The sequence below is a fragment of the Carassius gibelio genome, chromosome A6 (assembly GCF_023724105.1).
Source record: "Carassius gibelio isolate Cgi1373 ecotype wild population from Czech Republic chromosome A6, carGib1.2-hapl.c, whole genome shotgun sequence".
Classification (NCBI taxonomy): domain Eukaryota; kingdom Metazoa; phylum Chordata; class Actinopteri; order Cypriniformes; family Cyprinidae; genus Carassius; species Carassius gibelio.
This window is the reverse complement of record NC_068376.1, coordinates 19,810,705-19,836,412: the sequence shown is the minus strand read 5'-3', so window position 1 is coordinate 19,836,412 and position 25,708 is coordinate 19,810,705. Positions and strand designations below refer to the sequence as shown.

The 25,708-nt window shown below is 34.8% G+C and overlaps 1 protein-coding gene across 1 annotated transcript; it reads left to right on the top strand.

Annotated features, from left to right (window-relative positions):
• The first annotated feature begins 557 nt into the window (after positions 1-557).
• On the top strand, positions 558-25,491 carry LOC128015641 (pituitary adenylate cyclase-activating polypeptide type I receptor-like). Its single transcript, XM_052599671.1, has 14 exons — positions 558-919; positions 8,081-8,247; positions 13,350-13,446; positions 17,796-17,906; positions 18,258-18,358; positions 18,534-18,631; positions 19,062-19,194; positions 19,639-19,792; positions 20,090-20,150; positions 20,232-20,301; positions 20,390-20,481; positions 20,663-20,792; positions 21,547-21,588; positions 22,183-25,491. The coding sequence occupies exons 2-14, from the start codon at positions 8,188-8,190 to the stop codon at positions 22,369-22,371; spliced, it is 1,338 nt and encodes a 445-aa protein (XP_052455631.1). The 5' UTR covers positions 558-919; positions 8,081-8,187; the 3' UTR covers positions 22,372-25,491.
• The last annotated feature ends 217 nt before the right edge of the window (positions 25,492-25,708 follow it).

Sequence of the window (25,708 nt, the reverse complement as noted above, 5' to 3'; positions counted from 1 at the left end):
AATTAATTTAGAAACATGCTTTCTGAAAGTTGTTTTCACACCAGATTTTTTTTTTCAGAGTAATTACTATATATTAAAATACTACATACTAAATTATGTACATATGCGTGTGTGTGTGTGTGTGTGTGTGTGTGTGTGTGTGTGTGTGTGTGTGTGTGAGAGAGAGAGAGAGAGAGAGAGAGAGATAAATAATGGCACAAACTGTTGTATTCAAACCACCGCCTGAAAGATCCTAAATAAATCAACAGCGATCAGCAAAGGTTGCTATGGTTACCTCGTCAAGCGAACACTAATTCTGTTCTCGTCTCGACTTGTGTTTGACTTTTGACTTTTGGCCTATGCAGTAAAAAAGAATCTTAAAGATCTACCAATCAATTTGGTCCTTTGACCTCTGATTTTCTACATTTGTTAGTAGAGCTTTCTAAAAAAATAAAATAAAATACAAATAAAAATAAAAACCCGTGGAGAGAGAGAGAGAAAGAGAGAGATGGGGGTGGTTGAAGGTGATCATCTAAATGCGCAGCGCATATCAGGGATCATTGTGAGTCTGCGTGGATATTAGTGTTACAACAATACAGAGAATAGCGAATTACTTACACGTCACATCCCTTAACTCAAACTCTGGCTTTTCTATATATTTATGTGCGTGTATTTTGCATTCATTGCCTTAATTAGACGTTTGTTCCCTCGTTCATCTTTGAGAGGGAGAGAGAGAGAGAGAGAGAGAGAGAGAGAGAGAGAGAGAGAGAGAGAGAGAGAGAGAGACTACTTGTCCACAGAAGTTTTTCGGGGCGTCTTAGGGAATGTTTGTGCACCAGCGCGCCACAGCAGTTACAACGCCCGAGACTAACATCGCGAGACACTGCATTCTGCATCGTGTTGACACGTCCTTTAGGGAGACCATCTGCATACTGGGACAGTAAGATTCATCATTCATTGTATACTATTCATTCTTGCTATGGCATATTAGTGAATTCTTTATCGAAACGCATTTCATTCATTTTGCTGCATGTGTATTGAAATTGAATGTGCAGTACGGATCAATAGCTCTAGTATGGATGGATTGTGGAGCGAATACTTCCGTTTTATACGTCAGTTTTTATGCAGTTTAATGCGAATTTGGTGATCGAAATGCTATTTAATGGGGTTGGGTGGAGAGTGATTTGACGACGGTCTGCGATATATTGTGTGTTAAGTAGACAGCTGGGAGTTGTGCGGCTTGCACGAATGAATCATTGTTACATTTACCAGTTTAGTGCAATGTGCATTCCTTACAATAAAATCTAATGCATTAAAACACACACACACACACACACACACACACACACACACACACACACACACACACACACACACACACACACACACACGATCAGCGTGCAACATCGCCCCTTTTAAAGAACTGATCACTGTCATGGAGCTCCTGCACATGTTGTTATTAAAACACGTTAGAAAGAGCTTGTATGATAGAACACAACTTAAAGTATTATTAGGCAATAAATGATTTTATTGTACAGTTCAGCATATCCCAGAATTTATCCACCGTATTATGATGATTTCCTATTCACGTTTTTGATGTATTAATGGTCAATGACTTACAAGGCTTTATTCACCCTACATGAATTATGTTGAAACCTTATTGCTATAGCCACCACCCAAACTATTATGCCACAAAATGGCAGCAGCAACTTATAAGGGAATGTAGATATCTATTACTTTATATCCATTTCATTTATTGCAGATATTGCAGACATTCTTAACATATGTATATATAAATTGCATTCAGTGTGTTGAATTTTATATATATATATATATATATATATATATATATATATATATATATTCTTAACATTATAAGCAGTCTTATTTTTACCCCTTTCTTACCTCATTGCTGAATAGTTTATTCCTAAATAAATATAATTAATATATTTAATTTACATTATGCATTACATTATATAAAAATAAATATTTACACATTTGCAAATGTGTGAAGTCTGTGTGAAGTCACCTTTTATCTTTAAATCAGCTTTTTTGTTTACTAGCCCTTGTGTTGTGATTTCTGAAACTGTTGAGTAAAGGCATAATTTATGTAATTATTACTTGTTGATCTCTATTTTAAATGAACTCAGCATAAACAACCCTTTGACAAGATTTGATTGCAGTGAATAGGAGATCAGTCTCTCTCCTTCCTTCCTCTTTCCTTTCCCTGTTTGTGTTAGATAGTATAACATATCCACTGCAGAGCCTCTGCAACTGTTATGTCGGTATTCATTTCTATTCTTGTTGCTCTCTGGTGTCTTTTGAAAGCACGTTATTTTGTTGCATGTGTATGTGCAAATGAACTGTTTTACAATTTTTCTCTCTGTTCAGTTTTTAATGGACCTCTGCAAGTGCACCATTAAAAATTACACTACATTAAATGGTGTTCAGTTACAACCACTCACCTCTAATGATATAAGGACTGCAGATGAACAGGTTTATATGTGTTTGATATTGAGTTGAGATCCCAGTTTAACACCTTTTATAAAGAGGCAGGATATTAGCACTGCAGGCTTTTCTGCACTTGATTTAAGACAAATTTTAATTGATTATGGCATCACTTTCAAACTACATAAAGTATTGGTCTTTATTGTCTGCATATAGTACGCATCGATAAATAGACCTAACACTTTATGAAACACTCCATGCGGTTTCATATATAAAATGTATAACTATATACAAACAATAAAGTCAGATAAGTATACAACTTTATGTAAACCCATGCATCTCATAAAAGAGAAATTAATGAATTGTGTAGTAAAGCCATTACATGTAAAAGTGTAGTGCAGATATATATATTTTTTTACTTTTTTTATCACTGCTACAGTATATGTTTTGTATGTATCAATATATAGTAATTTGTGTTCCATATATTGCAGTATGTTGATAAATATGCTACATATAAATAGCAGTTTCCCATAGATGGAAATTATTTAATATATTGCATTATATTTTCAAGTATATTCCCATATAATTTTGTTTCATCATAGCTGACCTCATTTTGTTATTTTCAATATCAGAATGTACATAGACACATTTTCAGCTGTACTTTGAAGTCCTTGGTTTATAAGATTGTGCAGCACATTTTTATGATTTTATAATTAACATGCACAACGAAGCAATGACAAATAAATAAACTAATGCGTGTGATGGTATATTATAAAAATGTGTTTACTCACTGTGTGTGTGTGTGTTTTAAAATGTAGTAAAGCACACAAAGTACAATATTATGCACACACAGTATGAGATATAGTCACAATTACATTTGTATATTATGAAGTTTATTATTGAATATAAATGTACATACATTACAATATTTTTAAGTAAATTGTCACATATTTTGATTGTTAATAAACATATACAAGTAAACATATTTTCTTTGAGTAGGTGAACTCACAGAATTAACCCTACAAAATCCAGTAGTGAGACACAATTAGTTAGTATTAGTGTGTCATTAGTTTGTATCGTAATGTGTGCATCTTGCATACTGTGACACACTAACAGATATGGGCATAAACACACACAATTAGGTTACTCCATGTAGGTTTAAGTGCCAACTCTGATGACCTCGTTATTTCCTGTGTGTTCAGCATTTTTGACATTTGGCATAAATTCTACATTCAGTTTTCGCAAGCCTGTTTTCAGCCACTGACACCCTGTTTAAATGATTTGTGCTTGTATCACATACACTACAGTGCTTCTTTAATAATAACTAATCACTCTGATACCTTGGGGCTCATGGCACAGTAATTGATGTCAACCCATGCAATACCTTGTGATTTGTACTGAGAGAAAAGAATGAAGAGAGAAAGGGACGCCAAATTCCTGATTTATGCTATGTATTCTCTCAGTGTTTTAAAGAGAGAAATGTGTCTATATGTTAATGGTAATCCCCCTCCTTCCTCTTCAAACAGCAAATGACAATCTAAATATAGTTGTGCAGACTTTAGTGACTTAGTTCACTATTGGTCAGCCTAGTTTGGCATTAACACACATTTTTGTAGAATGGCCAGAGATCCATCTCATGCATGTGCAACAGATTTTATCCATCCTCAAGGAGGAAAATGAATAAATCCAATGCATATCCCTTTCGTTCCCTGCATATTGGTAATTTATGGTCTTTTCTTTCTTTCTTTCTTTCTTTCTTTCTTTCTTTCTTTCTTTCTTTCTTTCTTTCTGCACACTAAACCTGGATATATTGTGTCGGGACAAATTACTTTAACCTCAAATAGCTAGTGGAGCAGGGCAGATGTAATACAGCTATATAGCAATATTGGAACATTGCAACATTGTGGTGTCTCTGTGCTGTGGGTGTGTTAATAGATATTATTGGGGGCAGTGAAAACCATGGTTGTCAGCTGGTCAGACTGACATGCCTTATTACCTCTGCAAAGTCATTTGGAGTGTGATAATAACCTTGGATGGATCTCTGGTTTCGAGAGGTTGGGGAGAGCAGGCATGACTTGTTTTTGTTTACACCGGCATCCTATTTAGAATAGTTTTTTTTTTTTTAATTCTGTAATTTGAGTTTCAGTAATGTAATCTTTTGGATAAAAAGTTTAGCAAAAGCCAAATTCAATAGCAATTATAAGAAGTCTTTCTTCCCAACATTAGATATGATGACTTTGACTTGTCTATTTGAAATGAAAACCAGTACAAACCTACACTTCCAATGAACATAAAAATCCTACACTATTATTTACAAGTTTGGCATCAGTAGATTCAGTAGATCAATAGGTTCAGCTTTGCTATAACAGGAATAAATTACATTTTGTAAAACTTTTAATATTACCATTTTATTGTATTATTGATCTTATATATGTATCCTGACCGGGTGGGCATTTACTAAAAAAAAATATTTACTATAGCATATTTACCAACCCCATTTCTTCTAAATGGTAGGATATAAGCAAAAAAAAAAAAAAAAAGAAGAAAAAGAATTCACAACAGAATGCAGACAAAATGATAGAAAGATAAAAATATCATGATTATTTACACATATGCAAAACTAAATCGCATTACTTCTGCGATGGTATGTGAAAATAAATCCCATTTCAGTCTAGAATGTAGTGAAATTACATTGGATGTCATAGACCTCAAAGCCAGGAAAATGCTTAAGGAATGGCACTAAATCTGTCACATACTGTAGGCTATGAAGTGCCACCTGTCCCTGAAGTATGCCCTTCAGCTAGCCAAGCTGTCAGTAGCAGGGTTTGACCTCTAAATGCTAACACACTCCACATAATATTTTGCCAGTTTAGACAAAATATCAACTACTCAAACACGTTGGTAAAAAAAATCCTGCCTATCAGTTCCTCATACAGGATGGCCCACCTCCCATATTTTGTTCTGTCATTAGAATCAGTTTTACCTAATTGTGAAGGCATGTCCTTTTGTGGAAAGGATTTGTTGTGACTAATGTGCCCCGGAGAATGTGCAAAGGAAAAGTGTTTAGGCATACAGCCTCTCTGTGGTCTCTGATAGCTTGAGCACACACTCTGAAATGTTGACACTCACACTTCAAAGGCAGAGGAAACACACATGCACAGCACAGACATACATTTTCAAATTTACACTTTCCTAGAGACGACATTCATTGTAAAAAAAAAAAAAAAAAAAAACATTTTTCCCCACCTATATTTCTTTGGATGTTTTGACATTTAGTTAGAATTTGTTAATACTTTATCCAGTTAATGGAGTAAGAAGAACAAAGTTTGCCCTTACATGGCTTTGGCACTGGTAAGCATCTCTCTCTGTTTTGTTACAGGTTGGTTGGTCTGTTTCGCTTCTTTGTGTTTTTTTTTTTTTTTTTTACGAACATCCTTGTCTAGCATGTCTCAGTGATTTTGAGGAATTGCTGGGGGAGTTCTCCGGCAGTCAGCTTCATTATACCCACTAATTACAGCGAGAGCTACAGAGCAGCTGTTTCACTCTTTCTTCCTCCAGCCCTCCATCCAGCTACGTATCCATCCATCCATCACACTTATGCTCTCTTTATCTTTTTCATTCTCCTATTTAAGTGTACCAAAGTCTCCCCTACAGCTCCTTCCGTCCCCTGCCTTCATGAGATTGGTGCTTGTGATGAACAGAATTGAATCAGGAATTATTCTAGCAATACAGTGAGCTGCGTCATAAGGCTGTGCTCTATCGTACGGCTATTTTGGATAAACAACTTAATAATAAAAGGACCTATATGGTTTTCGCTACACACATGTACTGTTTGTGGTCAGTGTAGTTGGTGGCCATGTATGGTGTAATACTGTGTATTTACAATAGAGTGTGTTGAAAACAGCCTATTCGATCTCAATCTCAATATCATGAACATTTCCACCACAATGCAATTTCCACCATCCCAAATAATGAATGTGTGTAATACCATTATGTGGTGGTAATGAGTGGTTTAAAAAATATATACAGGTGCATCTCAATAAATTAGAATGTTGTGGAAAAGTTCATTTATTTCAGTAATTCCACTCAAATTGTGAAACTTGTGTATTAAATAAATTCAGTGCACACAGACTGAAGTAGTTTAAGTCTTTGGATATTTTCATTATGATTTTGGCTCACATTTAACAAAAACCCACCAATTCACTATCTCAACAAATTAGAATACTATACATAAAAGAACAACAACAACAACAACAAAAAATAGTGAATTGATGGCCTTCTGGAAAGTATGTTCATTTACTTTATATGTACTCAGTACTTGGTACTCCTCTTGCTCCTTTTGCTTTAATTACTGCCTCAATTCGGCGAGGCATGGAGGTGATCAGTTTGTGGCACCGTGAGGTGGTATCTTTGACAGTGGCCTTCAGCTCATCTGCATTTTTTGGTCTCTTGTTTCTCATTTTCCTCTTGACAATAGCCCATTGATTCTCTATGGGGTTCAGGTCTTGTGAGTTTGCTGGTCAGTCAAGCACATCAACACCATGGTCATTTAACCAACTTTTGGCAGTGTGGGCAGGTGCCAAATCCTGCTGGAAAATGAAATCAGCATCTTCAAAAAGCGTAACAGCAGAATGAAGCATGAAGTGCTCCAAAATTACTTGGTAAACGGGTGCAGTGACTTTGGTTTTCAAAAAACACAATGGACCAACACCAGCAGATGACATTGCACCCCCAATCATCACAGACTGTGGAAACTTAACACTGGACTTCAAGCAACTTGGGCTATGAGCTTCTACACCCTTCCTCAAGACTCTAGGACCTTGGTTTCCAATTGAAATACAAAACTTGCTCTCATCTGAAAAGAGGACTTTAGACCACTGGGCAACAGTCCAGTTCTTCTTCTCGTTAGCCCAGGTAAGTCGCCTCTGCCATTGTCTGTGGTTCAGGTGTGGCTTAACAAGAGGAATATTACAGCTGTATCCAAATTCCTTGACACGTTTGTGTGTGGTGGCTCTTGATGCCTTGACCCCAGCCTCAGTTCATTCCTTGTGAAGTTTGCTCAAATTCTTGAATCGATTTTGCTTGACAATCCTCATAAGGCTGTGCTTCAGTTGGTTGTGCATCTTTTTCTTCCACACTTTTTCCTTCCACTCAACTTTCCGTTAACATGCTTGGATACAGCACTCTGTGAACATCCAGCTTCTTTGGCAATGAGTGTTTGTGGCTTACCCTCCTTGTGAAGGGTGTCAATGACTGTCTTCTGGACAACTGTTAGATCACCAGTCTTTCCCATGATTGTGTAGGAATCCTTTGCAGGTGTTTTGAGTTGATTAGCTGATTGGCATGTCATCATATTCTAATTTGTTGAGACAGTGAATGGGTCGGGTTTTGGTAAATGTGAGCCCAAATCATCACAATTACAAGAACCAAAGATTAAACTACTTCAGTCTGCATGCACTGAATTTATTTAATACACAAGTTTCACAATTTGAGTTGAATTACTGAAATAAATGAACTTTTCCACGACATTCTAATTTACTGAGATGCACCTGTATATATATTTTATTATTATTATTATTATTATTATTATTATTATTATTATTTATTTATTTATTTATTTATTTATTTATTTATTTATTTATTTATTTTTCAGATCTGATGGTGATTTGAAGAACGGCAGCATTTTTCCAGTGTACCTGTTTACCATCCAGCACTTTGTTGTTCCCCTCTGCTAATAATCGCATCAGTGCTCCAGACAAAATGGCTTCCACAGTGAGAAAATGTCAGCACCTGTTTGTAGCACTCATCCTACCCCCTTTGGTAAGCTATGTGCACATTTTATCTTATATAAACAAGGCAAGTCCATTGGATTAATGGGCCGGAATTGCATGAAAGTACCACTGATTTAAACATGATGGAATTGAAAAGCACAATACATTCCTAATTGTAAAATGGAGACAGACCATCCTAGTATACATATAAAGGTGCTGTACATATTTTTTTAAACCTGTCATTATGTCCTGACAGTAGAATATGAGACAGATAATCTGTGAAAAAATCAAACTTCTCTGGCTCCTCCCAGTGGTCCTATTGCCATTTGCAGAAACTCCATCGCTCCCGGTAAAAAATAACCAATCAGAGCTGCGGTCCGTAACTTTGTTTGTGTTCAAAATGTAGAAAAATGTATATAATAAGCGAGTACACCATGAATCCATTTTCCAAACCGTGTTTTTGGCTTGTCCTGAATCACTAGGGTGCACCTATAATAAGTGTTTATATTCTGACTATTTTAGATTGCTTCGGGGATACCGCGGACGTGAAACCCAGTACCTTTGTGATTCTTCATAGACATAAACAGAGAGAAGTAGTTCCGGCTACGATGTTCTTCCGCAATACGCAAACAGTTCTGTTTATTAACCGCTAGAGCGTCAAAAGTTCCCTACCGCAGCTTAAGGCTTCAGAAAATAAATATTCTGAAGAGGAGAATTAAAGGTTCGAAGGAAAGAGAGATTGTGTTGGAGAAGGAGGAAGAGAGAGAGTGAGCGTGAGAGAAATGTTATGACGGGGTGGGGTATTGGGGAGAAAAAGAGACCCCTGCACATCCTTTGTCATGCTCTTGCTCTTGTTATTGGAATCTGTAAATAATCCACATACAATAGGTCAAATTTAGAGGCATTTATTGTTTTCTGGATGACTGCTGGTTTTATACACATGGTGTCCTCTCATAACTGAGGGGAGAAGTGCCTTCTTTGTTTACATGAAGAACCATTCTCTCTTTGGTCTACTGTCTGTACCGCCAGCTGAGGAGAAACAAACGTCCAAGGGCAATTTACGTCACATACACACTGGCACTTAGATGGTTCCTGGCATCTAATGCTCATTGGCACAAGACAGGCCAAATGTAAACTGCCCAAGACCCAAAACAGTTATGGTACAATGAGTACTCCGAGCAACAAAGGCCATGCTGTTTTATTTTACTTTATGTTAGCGCAAAAAGCTGGCAGTGCATGGCACTGCAGTAAATGTTTTCAAAAGATTGTACTTCTGCTCTGTCTCAGTTGGAATTTGAATTAAGACCATTACAGGATGAACAGTGTTACTTCTGTTGAAAAAAAAATATTAGCATTTTATTAGTGCTGAATGAAAGATAATAGCAGATTCAAAAACATGCAAAAACTAAAAGCAAACTGATAATAATCAACAAATGATTAAAGACCCAAAAATTCAATTATATAAACTCATTGAAATGACAATATATATATAATCAAAACAAAACACCAAACACAAGCAACAAATTTAAAAATACATCTTATTTATTCAGATGAAGTATAAATCTTGATTAGACCACACACACACACACACTCACACATTCCATTTACCTGAGTGTAAATGCAATGTGACATTCCCACACCCACACTTAAGCCAGCAAGACTGGCTTAATGGTGTAGAAAGATATAGAGGACAAAAAAAAATTTTGACAGCAAAATAAGCAAGGGTGTAGAAAAAAGAAAGAAAGAAACATACTGAGAATGAACTAGTTTTAAGGATTTGCTTGTTTGTATGAATATTTGTGTTGCTGTCATGATGTAGGAGTGATTTGCGTATAGTCTCTTTATGATGGAAATCAGCTTTGTGATGCAGTCAGGGTGAGGGGTGAGAGCTTACACAGCCCTTATGAATATTAATGCAGGTGCTCATGTTTAGAACATTTTACTCATGTTTTCAAGGCTATACTCAAGGAGCACAGTGCTCTGAGACCACTTATTACACTAACCAGAGTATCAGAGGTCTCAAATCAGCAGTATTAAGGAGGGTTTCAAAAGCGATTAGTTTATTAATTATTTTTCATGATGCGATTTCATATCCATCGTGCATTGTAGGCAGTTCTGTTGATGAAGGACTTTTCTTTTAACATGGGAATCTGTTCAGGTTTAAAAGCATATTTCACCAAAAATGAGAAATGAGAATTTATTCACCCTCAGGCCATCCAAGAGTTTGGAGTTTGTTTCTTTATCATTACATCAAGGGCCTTAGCTGGGGTTTGTGGGGCTCCGGTGCAGGTTGTGCCTATGGGCCCTGTTTGAAATCATCTAAATAGTACAAATAAATAAATAGAACAAATATAGAAATTAAACAATGTGTGTTTGTTGTTTAGGTTTGTAGGTATTTAAGGAACAGAAACCAAATAATCAAATGTAAAATAGCATTAAATGGTCTTCACTGAATACATTAAATATAAGTAATTGTTTCTCATATGGACCTCAGTGATAAAACTCATGGATTCTGATGGTGGTTTATTCACAGTGGAGGAGCGAGCTCTGTAAACAGTCACATGATTGTCTGCTGTAAATAAAATTAATTTTATTTACAAATGTATTCTTATTTTGTAAAATGTATTTAAAAATACTTATTATGTCAATTGTATTTGTATTATTCTAAGCATATTTTATAATATATTATTTATTATTTATTTAAATCGCCTGTTTAAAAATAGGAAAATAGATGCAAGCTATAGTTAGTTATATAATTATACGTGATATATCTGTTTATAATACAAATGTTAAAATTGTATTTCATACCTGCTGCTGCCATAATAAAGACCCATTTAGAATGTTTATGTGCTTTCCTTCTCTTTCTGCTTCCAGTTGCTGTGGTGCAATAGTTATGAAGTATTGTTCTTCGAAATACTTGAATACAGAATTTCATAAATAAATGTGTATGCAAATTACACGGAAGTACAACATTACCTTATGGTGCTGAAGTGCTCAAAAAATTCAAAACACTGAATTTTGAATTGATTTAGTCTCGTAAACTCAGAGATGTGGTTTCGGACGGCAAATAAATGACCACACAACCTTGGTGTTTGTCAAAAAACAGAAAGTATTTTGGAAAGGGGATATTTACGTGGGTGGTGGTGAGAGAAAAACACAGACATCCTATATTTGGACAGCATTAAAATCACCAACTACCCCATGTAAATGGGGAGAATCACTTACACCCCCCTGAGAAACAATTACTGTCCGAATAGGGCTATAGATTTGTTCTTATTAAAACTACAAAGTAATTCTTTCAAGAGCAGTGAGTGATTTTCTCTCTTTTATTTTCTTGGATTAGCATTAAGGACACCGGCAGCAGCTAGTAAATTAGAAATAGTAAATGCATCCAATATTATACTCATCCGATTGTATCCAATGTATTTTTTCATTCAAGTGCAAGAGGAGGCAAACCTCAATTCGATGTTCAAGGGCTATGTTCAGTTGGTTGAAATCACCGGGTGTTTTAAGGTGTTTTAACTTTAAACTGTCGCTTCTAGCCAAAATCCAAGTCCATAATAAGAGCACTTACTCTAGTGAAAAAGTCCATCACATGTTGTCTTCTGATATCAAAACATATTTGTTTAGAACTGTTTGTGCTTTCAAACAGAGCTTGGTCTTTGCATATTTCTCTCCTGGTTCAGACAAGATGACTGTTTCACTGGAAGAAACATTATTATAGATTATGTACTTGTAACTGGCCAGAAGCAATAGTGGATCTTTGTGGATGCCTTAATGAATTTCTACATATCTGTTCCAATGAAGAAACATTTTCATACATCCAAAAAAGTGTTAATATTTTATATTTAATCTAACAAGCAAATCCGTTTTCTCTCACATTTTACTTTGACCTTTTATGTTTTCTCAAAGCTTTTAAAGGGTTGTCAAACATATTTCTAATACATAAACATTTCTAAACATGGTTTATTAAAGGCCTTAACTATGATTGTAAACACACAACTGTAACCTAGTTGACGGCAACAAACAAGTCTTTGCTCACATCCATTAATAAAGCTAGGATACATCTGAGTGTCAAGATGTACTCAATACAGACAATAACAGTATATCAACAAAATTCATGTAACTGTTCACCTGGATAGGGTAACTCAACTTTCTGTGTGAAGAAATATATATGCTGTGGAACATTAGTCAATTTTGTTTTTCTACAAAGATATAAGATGAATGGCCTGGTAATACGTGAAGCAGGAAGGAGCGATTGTTTAAAGCGCACACTGAGTGGGAGAGATAAGAAGGAGCAAGCGTTTAAATTGGCTCAGAATGTCATTCCACCCTGGGCTGAAGATATTTAATGTCTTGTGTGCTGAGTGTGGGTGTATGTAATATTGTCTTTATTTGAAAACTGTTTAACATTAAGAAAAGCAATATTCAAGACCTGCTAGGAGTGGGCAGGAGTTTATATGAACATTTTTTTTTTCTCCTTGCATGATCAATTAGCGTCGCACACCTGAAGGTCATAGATAGGTGCGTAGGAAAAAAGACTGATATAGTCAAAATATGAGAAAACAAGAAAATCCCCCACACTATCAACTTGCAAAACAATAAAATAAATTCTTTAATAGCAACGTTTCGATCGTATGATCTTCATCAGGCATCAACATTGTATTCAAACTCTGTTGTATTTAAAACAACGTGACAAATCACAGTGAAGAATCATCAATATATGCCTAACCCTAACCCTAACCCTAAGTTTGTTCTTCATCAGAACAGATGTAGAAAAATTTTGCGTTACATATCTTCCTCTGCAGTGAATGGGTGCTGTCAGAATGAAAGTTCAAACAACGGTGATTAAAATGCCTTTATGAGTAGATTTGTTTTTTACAAACAAAGCTTTTTACTTCACAAGATGTTAAATGATCTTGAAAATGATGGCCTGAAGGTGAGTACATTTTAAGCACATCTTTATTTTTTGTGAGCTATTTCTTTAAGAAAGTGACAGCAGCATTCTATAAGCAAACCCACACTCAGAAATGTTCTGGACTCACAACCAAAACAGTATTTTTGGTTCTTCATTGCTGTGTGAACAAACATTTTCTACATAAACAGCTGTTGTGTCTAACATTTCACTCTTCCTCATACTTTATCTTTCAGATCTACTGCATGCGTCCAGACTGTGTCATTCAGTTAGAGAAAGAGAAGTGCATGGAAAGGATGGCCATGGATGACCATAGCAGTGAACCTGAACTGGGTAAGAACTGTAAACTGTTTAACTGTAAGAGGCAGCAGTAGATTTACCAGAGACTGCTGTTTGAGTCATCTAAATATAGCATGCTTGCAGATGTTTATTATAAGAAACATTTAAAATAAGTTTTAAAATTAGTTTAAAGTTAGATTAGGAATTTTAGAAGTGATCAGAAATAAATATGCGATGAAATTAAGCCCAAAGCTTTCAGACTAAGCTGGAGAATATAAGACCTTGTGTTTGTGTGTGTGTGGGGGGCTATGTTGTCTAGTGCTGTCTGCATGTGGCATTGATCTTAATCCTTTGGACAGTCACAATCACAGTCAGTAATGAAATGCTGACATTTTGATTTGGCAAGAGCTGTCCTTAGGGAATGGATTGAAGCGTTAACATGAAACTAGAGCTACCCGTAGTTTTAGGCTATACGCCGAAACTTAGGGGGTGGCCCAGCTAAATATGCTTAAAGAACAATGCTACTTTTGAATGTTCTCTGCATGTTCTGAAACAAGAAGTAACGTTTAAAAATATGTAGGATAAACATAAAACTAAAACATTTTCAAAGAATCAACAATGCATAAATAACATTTTGAGAGCATTATTAAAAACCAGATAACTTTGAACAAATGTTCTATTAATGTTACTTTGAGACAGCCTTGCCAACATGTAAGTCAAGTTAGTTCTGAGAATGTCACCTGTTAGCTGGGGAAGGACACGTAGATTGAATATAACATTAAAGCAAATGAGTGCAGAAAGCACACAACGCACAGGATTACTGGAAACTGTCTGTGGTTTGGGCTACAGCAGCTATTTGTACTGCTTCATCTTTATTTATTTATTTATTTATTTTTATTATAAGTAGTCATAATTCATAAGTTCATAAGTCAATTCATAACTCATTTAACATTAAAAACACTGTTTTGGGTCTGTGCTATAGCAGAGCTTATGGCCAACTAAACAGACAAGGCTTTGGAATTTGTAGTAGTATTATTTTTGGTCCTTTTATTATTTTATTTTATTTTATTTTATTTTGCAGCTGTTTTATATGGGTTTTATTCAGCTTCTGGAGTTTGCTCAACCACAAGCTTCTGCTTTGATTCTGTGTGTGGCACTGCTACAGAAAAAAAAAAATGAGATTGAGATTGAAATATACAATAAATACCTAACATGACAGACTATAAAAAGTCTTTGACAGATGTTGGTCTTTAACGGCTCCTCAGTGGCAGCCCTTGAGTGATACAAGTCCTACATGTTTTCTTTAAGCATGCGCCTGCCAGAGATCCATTATTCATTATTCAGATTATTCATCTCAAGCTAATTTAAAAGCTAAAAAAAAAAGTAGGTTAAACATAAATAGGAATGTTAGCGTGGTATCATTAATACGGCACTATTACATGCTATTATAAATTTGGCTTAAAAATGCCACATCTAGTTTTACACAGTATGTAATGGGGGTCCCTGCGCGATCTTTGCATCCTCTAAAGAAGTGGGCCAAGGGGGCCTAAGCACGGTTCTAAAGTGGGTTGCAAGATGGCTTAAAAAAGATTTATAATAAAACCAAACATTTTTAAATAAGCTAAAAATCAAGATGTAAGCAAATGTTTTGTTCTCTCAAAGGCTATTTTCATTTATGATCTAGGGTTCTCATAGTCTTGAAAACCTTGAAGACCTGCAAACGTCATGGAAATTACTGAAATATTTTCACATTTTTAGAATGAATATGTCAAGGACTAAAATATTTTATCCGTTAGAAATTGCTGTTTGTGAGAAAAAATAAGAAAAAGTAATCACTAATTACTAGAAATGTCATGCACTGTAAATTCATATTGAAGAACATTAATGTAAAGGGGTCATATGATATGATTTCAAGTTATACTTTCTCTTTGGAGTGTTACAAGCTCTTGGTGCATAAAGAAGATCTGTAAAGTTGCAAAAACTAAAGTGTCAAACCCAAAGAGATATTCTTTATAAAATGTACGTCAACCACACCTTTCTAAAATGGCTCATTTAAACACGCCCCCACATCTCTACGTCACTGTGTGGGAAGATTTGCATAACACTGCCCAAATTTAGTTGTAAAAGCAAAAATACTTTGTTTGGCTTTCCCAAACAGGACACAACTGGAAATCAGTGGTTAAGCTGTATTTACAACACTGTTACAGAACCCAAATATTCAGATGTGTGCAGTGCATTTCATGGAGGACTGTTTCCTGATCCTGCTAGAGAAGACTGCAATGCTGGCTGTTCTGACTCACAGTCTGTATGAAGGTGTACATATGTAAAGGATTTGCCACTGATGATTCAAAGGCGAGTTTTGAGCAGTGTAACATTAGTGTAGTGCTTGTCGTTTGTCCAATTACAAAAGCAGACATGGTTTTGTTTAAGTGGCCTGATGCAACGTAATGCGTAAAAACACAGTACAAGTCATTAGAATCCATAATTATGTCCCCACTGGATGCAACAAATGCCTCATTTGTAATGGGTTTTATTGATTTTGACTTGTAGCACCGGTGATCTGTCCGGGACACGCATCACAGTATGATGACACTGGATAGCTGGCCAATCAGAGCACACCTCGCTTTTCAGACCGATGAGCTTTTTAAAAAATGATGTGTTTCAGAAGGCAGGGCATAAGGGAGCAACAATAATGTACATCATGTGGAAAATAAGTCTTTTTTTTTTTTTTTTTTTTTACCTTAGACCACATAAACACATTAAATTATCAAATACACAAAATAATGTTAATTTTTGGCAACATCATATGACCCCTTTAAAACTTCTGAAATTATTCATGAAGTTAATTATTATTATTATTATTATTATTATTGCAATTATTTGAATTACAGGTTGTTATTGATATATTTATCATTTCTATATACATGGGGTCCTACAAAGGGTCCTATGCTTGAATACGGTTTACTATTCCTGTTTTAAATGAAAGGATGCTAAAGGATTTGGAATAGATAATTCCATCCTAAACATTCTAGAATTCTAGAACATTATTTATTCATTTATTTTGAAAGTACAAAAAATGTTAGATATAAACCAAAATGAAACAATCCAGTCGAACTATTAATTTTAAATGTTGAAAGCATTGTTGTGTCTTTGTTGCAGGTTGTTATAATTTAAGAGACAAGATGTTTGAGTGTCTGGCTTGAAAACAGTATTTAAAACACTCCTTTGGCCTTTTGTTAATATAAATGTTTGACATTTACGAACAGACCACCAAGAAGAAAATGTCAACATTACGTTATTTGAATTTATGCATGTAATTTAAAGTGTACACTTGGGTGATTTATTGGGTTGCAGGAAAGAGTGTTCTGTATGAGCCTGCTAATAAGAATGTAAGAATGCAAACGGACTTCAGAAAGAAAATCTCTAATACTAACTGTGAAGCCACTAGATAAAATATATTGTTAGTTGTTTTAATGAAGTCTTTGCAAGAAAATCTGGGTAATATTTTGCAAGCACTGTAAAAACATTCTAAAATTTGAGGGGGCTGAGAGCAGAGGAAAAACACAGCTGGCAGATGCTGGTCTGCTCATGTAAATCAAGATCTGAGATCAACACACACACACACACACACACACACACTTGCTCTCTTTACTATCTCTCGCTGGATCCTTAACCCTTGATGGAGATGATAAGATGCTTTAGCATCACATGGTTAGTTTACTTTGAAAGTCTCCTTTGCCGCTGAATACGTCATCACCAGAGGGATTTATTGAAGATTTATTATTATTTAATTAAAAATAAATATTTATTAAAATGTAATAACTGAGTTTGAGCATATTCCTTAAACGCAAATACAATATTTTATATTCAAAAATTACATGGCATTGTTTTGATTGAATTCCTACACTCTATTGCCTTATTGAAGCAGATGGAAGCCTATTTTTGTCGATTTGCACCGATTTTCACTAAATCATAGGAATGGCTGTCAAGTAGAACACCTAAATATATCTTAAACTAGGCTGTTTCTTTAAATACCCCAATAAAAACTAGTTCAGAGGCAGCGTTACCACAAAACTTTAATGTTGAGATCCTAAGCCTAAGCCCAAGTTCTATATTTTAAGTTTTTTTTTTTTTTTTTTTTCAATTACAATAGTTATTAAGTATATTACACAAATGTAATATACTGCAATATACTGTAGGCCTATGTACATGTACACAATTTCCAAATATGCCCATCAAAACATTTGGATTTTATAGGTAACATGGCAATATCATTCTTGATAAAAGAGTAACATATGTCATATATTACATTTCCATATAGGGTTTCTTGTAGTAGTTGGCTAGGTAGAGATTTAAAGCTTTGATATTTTTCTATGATATGATATTATTGTTTATTCGTCTAGTCTGCCGATGGATGTGGGACAACCTCACCTGCTGGCAGCCAGCGAAAATTGGTCAAGTGGTGTGGATGCCCTGTCCTGAGCTATTTGAGGTCATGAGTGAGGAAAATGATGGTGAGTACATGAACAATAGCTCAAATTTTGTGGCTTACTGAGTAGATATGATATTTAGTAATCAGAAACTTTTTTTTTTCTTTGCCTGGGAATCAATCCTTATCTATAAATAATAATTATAGAGCCATAAAGACTAGAACACCCTAGCAACCCCATAACAATCCACTGCACTCAGAATACCTTAGCAACCACATAAAAAAAAAAAATAATGGAAACAATTTTATAGTTTTAGATTTATTTAAAAATAACGCAGCTTGTTAATAATGTTTATTTGATTTTATTATCGTTTGGCTCTTATTTATCTCTAAGACTTTTTTCATACAATATGTTGGATTTTTGCGCCCTTTGTAGAGTTTGGTAAGGTGAGTCGTAACTGCACTGAGGATGGCTGGTCAGAGATGTTCCCTCACTACGTTGATGTTTGCCCTTTCAATGAGAATGGAACAAGTCCAGTAAGTGCCCTTCACCTTTTCTTTAGATGATTCCTAAAGTCTTTCAGCCTCCAAAATTTCTAAAGAAATGCATCTGTGTTAAGTGCATATTCATCATAGAAAGGTGGGCTGTATCGTTTACTGTAGTGTTTGAATTAGCTTGACAATAATTAGCACTTCTTCTTTTTGTTTGCAGGACATGTATTATGTGTCAATGAAGGCTTTGTATACTGTGGGCTACAGCACCTCACTGGTGTCTCTCACCACTGCCATGGTCATTCTCTGCAGGTTCAGGTGAGAGGTCAACCTGGCTCAAGAAAGAGGCCATGAGCATTCATTCGACTCTTAAGCTCCAGAGGAAACTATATGGAAACATTTATCTGAGTGAAGTGTTTAGAAAAACACCTGCGTATCTGTATTAGAGAGACATCAGGCATTTGGATACGCAATTGTAAAGTAAACTTATAAACTCAGCATATTAGAATTACATTTCAAATTTTATTAATTACAAATATACAGGAATCAAATGCAAAATATATTAAAATTGAGAATAATTTTATTGTCTTATTATCTAATATATTGTATGATCAATTGATTGGAAGTTTGGTAAGCATCAAAGGTTTTCTTAAAAAAAAAAAATCTAAACTTTTGAATAAGATATATAGGATGCAATTGTGTTATGTTTTATCTAATATTTCATTATTGTGGTTGGCCTTACCCTCAGGAAGCTACATTGCACCAGGAATTTCATTCATATGAACTTGTTTGTGTCCTTCATCCTGAGGGCCATCTCAGTCTTCATTAAAGATGGCATTTTATATGCAGAGGAGGACAGCGACCATTGCTTTATACACACTGTGAGTCTCAGTCTCTCTCTCCTTCACATCACACACAAAATACCCGGGCAGTCATGGTGATGGGCCCATTAACATCCCGGGTTGCCCATGTCATTTCTTTGAGGAAGGAATTAGTCTCAGAATGATCCGTTTGTGTTGCTGTAATGTGCTTTAATTTGCTTCAGATAATGAGGTCTCTGTAGTCACCTCACAGTTGCTTTTTGCTTGGCCAACTAGCTAAATGTGCTTTGAATGTTTCCCTCTGCAGCAATGTGACTCTTATGTTTTTAAAGGGATAGTTGATTCAGAAATGAACATTTTGGTACCATTTACTCACCCTTGTGTAGTTCCAAACCTGTCCAGTGAGATTATGTAAATGTAAATTATGCTTTAGTTAATCAAAATCAAATAAACATTCTGATAATGTGATATTCACTCCATGTTTTTTTTTTTTACTTTTTGCAGGTGGAGTGTAAAGCAGTGATGGTATTTTTTCATTATTTTGTTTTGTCAAACTACTTCTGGCTGTTCATCGAGGGCTTATATCTCTTTACACTTCTTGTTGAGACATTCTTTCCTGAGAAAAGATACTTTTACTGGTACACCATTATTGGATGGGGTAAGACCAGGGATATTATAGCTTATATAGTAAAATTAATAATTATATATATATATATATATATATATATATATATATATATATATATATATATATATATATATATATATATATATATATATATATATATATATATATATATATATATATATATAAATTAATTAAAATGTGTAAAAATCTAAAATATGTATGCATGCAATATGTAAAATACACAAAGTGCACACACACACATACAAGTTGCAATCATGTAAAAAAACGTTATTGATATATTTATTTAAATTGCCCATGTTTTCCCAGGTACCCCGACAATATGTGTGGCTGTCTGGGCAGTCTTAAGAGCTCATTTTGATAACATTGGGTAAGATATATATATAATTAATATTTTATTAAATGAAAAAAATAACATTTAAATCTGATAAATGTCTGGCATTGCCTGCAGTTGCTGGGATATTAATGACCATGCTGCCATCTGGTGGGTGATCAAGGGTCCTGTTCTCGCCTCGATCATGGTACGGAAAGTGCATCTTCTATCTCAAAAAACTTTTGACTGTAATATTAAGCTATTGCATTATTATCTTGTCTTTTTTTTACTCTCAGATCAACTTTATACTCTTTATTGGCATCATTATAATCCTGGTGCAGAAGTTGCAGTCTCCCGATATTGGAGGGAATGAGTCCAGCATTTATCTGTTAGTCATATACACATACACATACACATACACATACACATACACATACACATACACATACACATACACATACATACACATTAAAAATACACTTACAAATACACGTACACAGATTTATACCATTACTTTCGAGATGTTCAGTCTTTTTTATGACATGACTGGGGTGTTGTGTGATTGACAGACGTCTGGCCCGCTCCACTCTTCTCCTCATTCCTCTGTTTGGAATTCACTATACCGTGTTTGCATTCACACCAGAAGATGTCAGCAAAAGAGAAAGACTTGTGTTTGAACTTGGTCTTGGTTCTTTTCAGGTAGAAGTCACATTTTGTCTTCTCATATTTTAAACTTAAAATATTTGTACAAAAGGCAACTTCATTTCTGTCAGGACTTCTATCATTAAAGATGATTGACACTTAGCATGCAGTTTGGATTGGCTGTATGGTCCTTTTCTGGGCAAAAACTCCCTGCCCATCCATGCAGCCTGTCAGGAAATAAGCAGCAATAACCCGAACAGTAAACCGAACAGAAGACATTATTAATGTTCTTAATGACATTTCATTGTAAAAACATTATTAAGGATAAAGGAAGTTGATTCAATTAGGAGTATCAGAAAGCCGATTCCTGACTGTGATGGAAGGTGGAGTTTGGGATGGAGAAGGGTAATTTGTTCCTGAGCAAGTGATAAAGCTGCTGAATAAAACTGAATATACCTTACATAGGAATGCTTTGATAGACGTTGTATTCTTATAGGCAGACGTGGATCAGCTGAGAGTCAGGTGATGCAAGCTTTAGTCATGTGACTTGGCAGAACTAACACTACACTTTATCTATTTATTTATTTTGTGTATATTTTGTGTACTGTAATGCATGCAGTCTATTTGTTATTTTTAGGTATGCACTGTATTATTTTCATGTCATTGTCCATTTGAATTGAAAGTATTACTTATTCCACCTTTATTTATCCAATATATTATATTTAGATATCATTCATATCTTAAGCAATATTATAAAAATGGTTCATTTTGCATAACCAACTGTTTTTACAATTTCCATTTTTCTTCTCAGGGTTTTGTAGTAGCTGTTCTTTACTGCTTTCTTAATGGAGAGGTAAGTCCTTTAAGTGTTATTAAAAAAGATAAATAATGTCTGTAGCTTGGTTATAGGAGAAAACAAAACCCAGTTTCCACATTTACGAATGGACTACTATTGGAAAAATCAAGATATATTTACAATGCATTTTTTATTATTATTATTTTTTTTTTTTTAAGAAAAACACTTTAAAATGTTATAGCAAGTGAGGAATGTAATAAAAAATATATGTATAATTTTTAGCTACTTGAAAAACATTTTCAGTAACAGTAACAGTTTTAGATAAAATCATCTGTTAAAATGATATTTGCATAAATGCAAATGTATATTTTAATTTTAAAATTTTTTTTTTTTTTTGGATTTAAGAAAATCTGATTTTATTATTATAAATTCCATCTAGTAAAACATTGCAATTGGATTCTATTTGCATAAAGCAATGTCTCTGGAGGCCCTTTCTCATTGCAGTGCTCATTACATCAACCTTACACGTAAATTATTAACCAGCTGGATTTTAAATTCAGGCTCGTCCATGACCAGCATGGAAAGAGATCTGCAGATCTCTTCCTGTAGGATCCAGTCAGCTTAATAACCCACTGAAGTTTCTCCCCAAAGGTGCAGTCAGAAATCAAACGAAAATGGCGAAGCTGGACGGTGAACCGGTACTTTGCGGTGGACATAAAGCACAGGCATCCGTCCCTGGCCAGCAGTGGTGTGAATGGGGGCACACAGCTCTCCATCCTCAGCAAGAGCAGCTCACAGATCCGCATGTCCGGCCTGCAGGCTGAAACACCGGCCACATGAGCACTCAGATGAGCACACTGAAGGCCAAGCTCCTCAGAACCAGAGCTACAAAATAACTTCTGACCGTTGTGTCGGTTGAAGCTGTAATATCTGTCAACCATTCATAGATGACAGGCGTTTGCTATGGAACTCTGAGGAGCTCACAACGATTGGTCTATTGTGTGCAAAGCAAACATAGATACTTTTGATGTGCACTTGAGGATGAATCAGATTTGATCTGAACTGAAAGGAATTACAGGTCAAGGGGAAATAATGAATCCATAGCAATCTAGTATTTAGGATGTTTTCATCCAGAAAGCTAAAGGTCGTGAACAAGGTGGATAGTTTTGTACATGTCAACATCACATGATTGTCTCATGTTCTCATTTCTGTGCTGTCAAATATGTGACAGTTCGAGATTCTCAACATTTTATCGTCAAAGCATTGTCAAACAGGATGAAGACAGAAGCCGGCCTCACCACAATGGGATGTGGGACATGAGTCATTTTTGAAGGAGAAGAAACCACATATTTCACACATGGAGCTAAATGATTAACTGATTCCCAATTCCCAATAGTACTGTAATTTAATGTGTAAATATTTTCAAATGTTGTAATTGTAGAATGATGGACTGCAGAGACATCAAGTTTAAGGACAATGACACACAATGTGGACGCTTCTTAAACTAACATTGAGAAAAACTAGCATTTGAACCCTCATTAAAACAGTGAGTTACTGTTTCAAATATTTTTCACGAGTGGATTCCTCTTGTACTTCATGTGCTCCTATTTTTTTAAACAGCTGCTAATACAAAAAATTTCAATTAGAATTCACCAATACATCAAAGCTCATGCCGCAATATTTGGCATGTTAATATACAGTAATACTGGGTAATAGAGGTGTAATAGACATGTGATATGGATGTTGATTCCTCCCCAAAACATGTCTATGACTAGTAGCTGTCACACCGTGAATTTACAGTTGTAAGAGTGATGAGTTAAATTTCTCAGTTAAAAGCTGAGCAATTTCTTTTCGTTTTTCTGACTCATATTTGATATTTTGCTCGTTTTGTATTTTCATGTCATAAAAGCATTTACAAATAGTGCACTTTATTTATATTTGACCCCTTAAGATGTCAATTGCCGTACAAGTTTGCAAGTCTTTGCAACTGATGTCACTTCATTCTAAGATGTTTTCTGCTTCTTCAAAGTGCCTTTTTTGCACAAAAGAGTCATCTGTTGGGTTTTACAAAGACAAACTGCAACACATAACTGCACCACTCTGTGAAAGTGCTTTTATTATGCTTCAGCAAACCAAGAGGCCTTCAGAGAATTCAAGCTAGTTTTGTTTCCTTTTTCTTTGGTGTATCTTTCTACAGGCCTTCAATTTCAGTAATGCTAAGGGGGAGAAAAATGTCATATGTAATTTGCTTTGAAAAACCACTTCCAAAAACGGAGAATAATTGTATCCATTTGCTTTGTGAAGCATTACTTTTTCAACAAATGCCTTGTTTTTTCAAACGACAACTGCAAAAAAGATGCACAAGGTCAAAAAAAGTTAATGTTTTACATGATCAATATTTATTTATATGTAAAATTACACTGTATTATAGATTATTTTTAATAATTATTGAGCATTTTAATTTAACTTTAAGTGGAATGTTTAGTGTCTACAATTGTTTCAAAAAGTTCCTTGTAGGACACTTATAACAAGCTGATAAAGTAATATAAAGTAAACAAGCTTTAGCAATACATTGTAGACTGATTGTGTGCAGAGAAACAAGTAATACTTTTTAGTGTACTCGCAAAATAACACAAAAACGAGTTTGTACTTGCAGCTGTTTCACATATCCTAAGGGTTTTATTTAAAAATGGATCATTTTACGTCATTAGTGATCATTTTGTTTACATGTGTAGCTATTAGCATTGCTGTCTATATTCCTCTTAAACAATGCATGCATTTCCTGTGATCCGTTCAGCGCTAAAGCACACAAAGAAAGTGGGTGGCTTGTTATATTACAAATGATGTACAGCAATATTATTGTTTCAAAAGAGAACACCACAATCACAAAAATAAGTAAGTCTTACCCGTAGGACCAACAAGCATGTGCACTTTCTTGAAAACACATAATGACTAGCTATTTTTATTAGGCTATATCCTGGGAATTATTACTGTGCTTTTTGTATAATAGGTTAAGAACTTTTTAAATGATACACTTTGGTCGTAACAAACACCTCTCTAATACCTCTCATTCATGGGATTGCAGTGCAGGCACAGATTCTACACAGAAACTTAACTAGAAAGCCTGCACATTTTATACCTCATACAACATTCAACAGAAATAACTGAGCTTTCAGCACGAGCCTGCAATCACCACTGCGCATTTAAACTACAAATGACTTAGAATATAGATACAAAGTGAACATGTATCACAAGTTATAATGTAGAATAAGATCTTCTGATGATCCTGGATCAACATTATTGTCCAAAAAATATAGACTTAGTCCAGTCACTATCTCTAAGCCCAACCCTACCCATAATTTATTCTTAAAATCAGTGGGAAATGATAGCTGATTAACAAGGGTGTAGAAGCACCTAACCCTGATTGTAAGCCTAAAACAGATGATATTTCCTGAAAAGTTTTATCTAAATTCTGATTGGTTGATTGGAGTGTTTTTCCAGGATCAACAAGGATATTGGTCCAGGAACATGTTGTACTTGGTCAAATCACGCTCACTGTAGAATAAACTGGGTTTACATGTAATATATGAAATGTTGCTTTATTGAACATTTGTTTTTTAATGGAGTATGATTTACTTCATGACACCTCACGTAAACTATATGTGGAAAATTTGTTTCTGATTTTAAACTAACATATGACAGAAAACAAGAACATAGTATTTAGAATACTAATAATACAGTGGTTTGACAGACGTGTATTGGCTAAATTCATTTGAATGTTCTAGATAATGTTATCAGCAGCTTAACTTGCTTTTGTGGAGAGATTTACGTTTTCTGCACATTGTATGTCTCTGATTGTGATGTGAAATGATTTTTTTTGTTGGATGTATGTATGGTAAATCTTTTTGCACATTATAGACTATTCATTTTGAAACATCATTAAAGGTTTTTAACAAGTGAGGATGGAGTTGAACTTTTGTAATAATAATCCCTTTGTAGTAGGACACAATATATTAAAGGCAGTATAATGGTAGATGTTAAAAAACATATTAGTGTGTCTTCAAGATGATTATGCAAGTTTATAAATAATGTCAAGTTTGTGGAAAAATACAGTAAGAGTAGGCGCACCTGCTTACAAAAAAAAAAAAAAAAAGTCTAAATTTCACATTAAAATGTC

Excerpts from the sequence above, each read along its gene's own strand:
- LOC128015641 (XM_052599671.1), top strand. The coding sequence starts at position 8,188 with ATGGCTTCCACAGTGAGAAAATGTCAGCACCTGTTTGTAGCACTCATC. Across the intron at positions 13,447-17,795 it reads TAGCAGTGAACCTGAACTGG|TCTGCCGATGGATGTGGGAC; the intron begins GTAAGAACTGTA and ends TTATTCGTCTAG. Across the intron at positions 18,632-19,061 it reads GTCATTCTCTGCAGGTTCAG|GAAGCTACATTGCACCAGGA; the intron begins GTGAGAGGTCAA and ends CCTTACCCTCAG.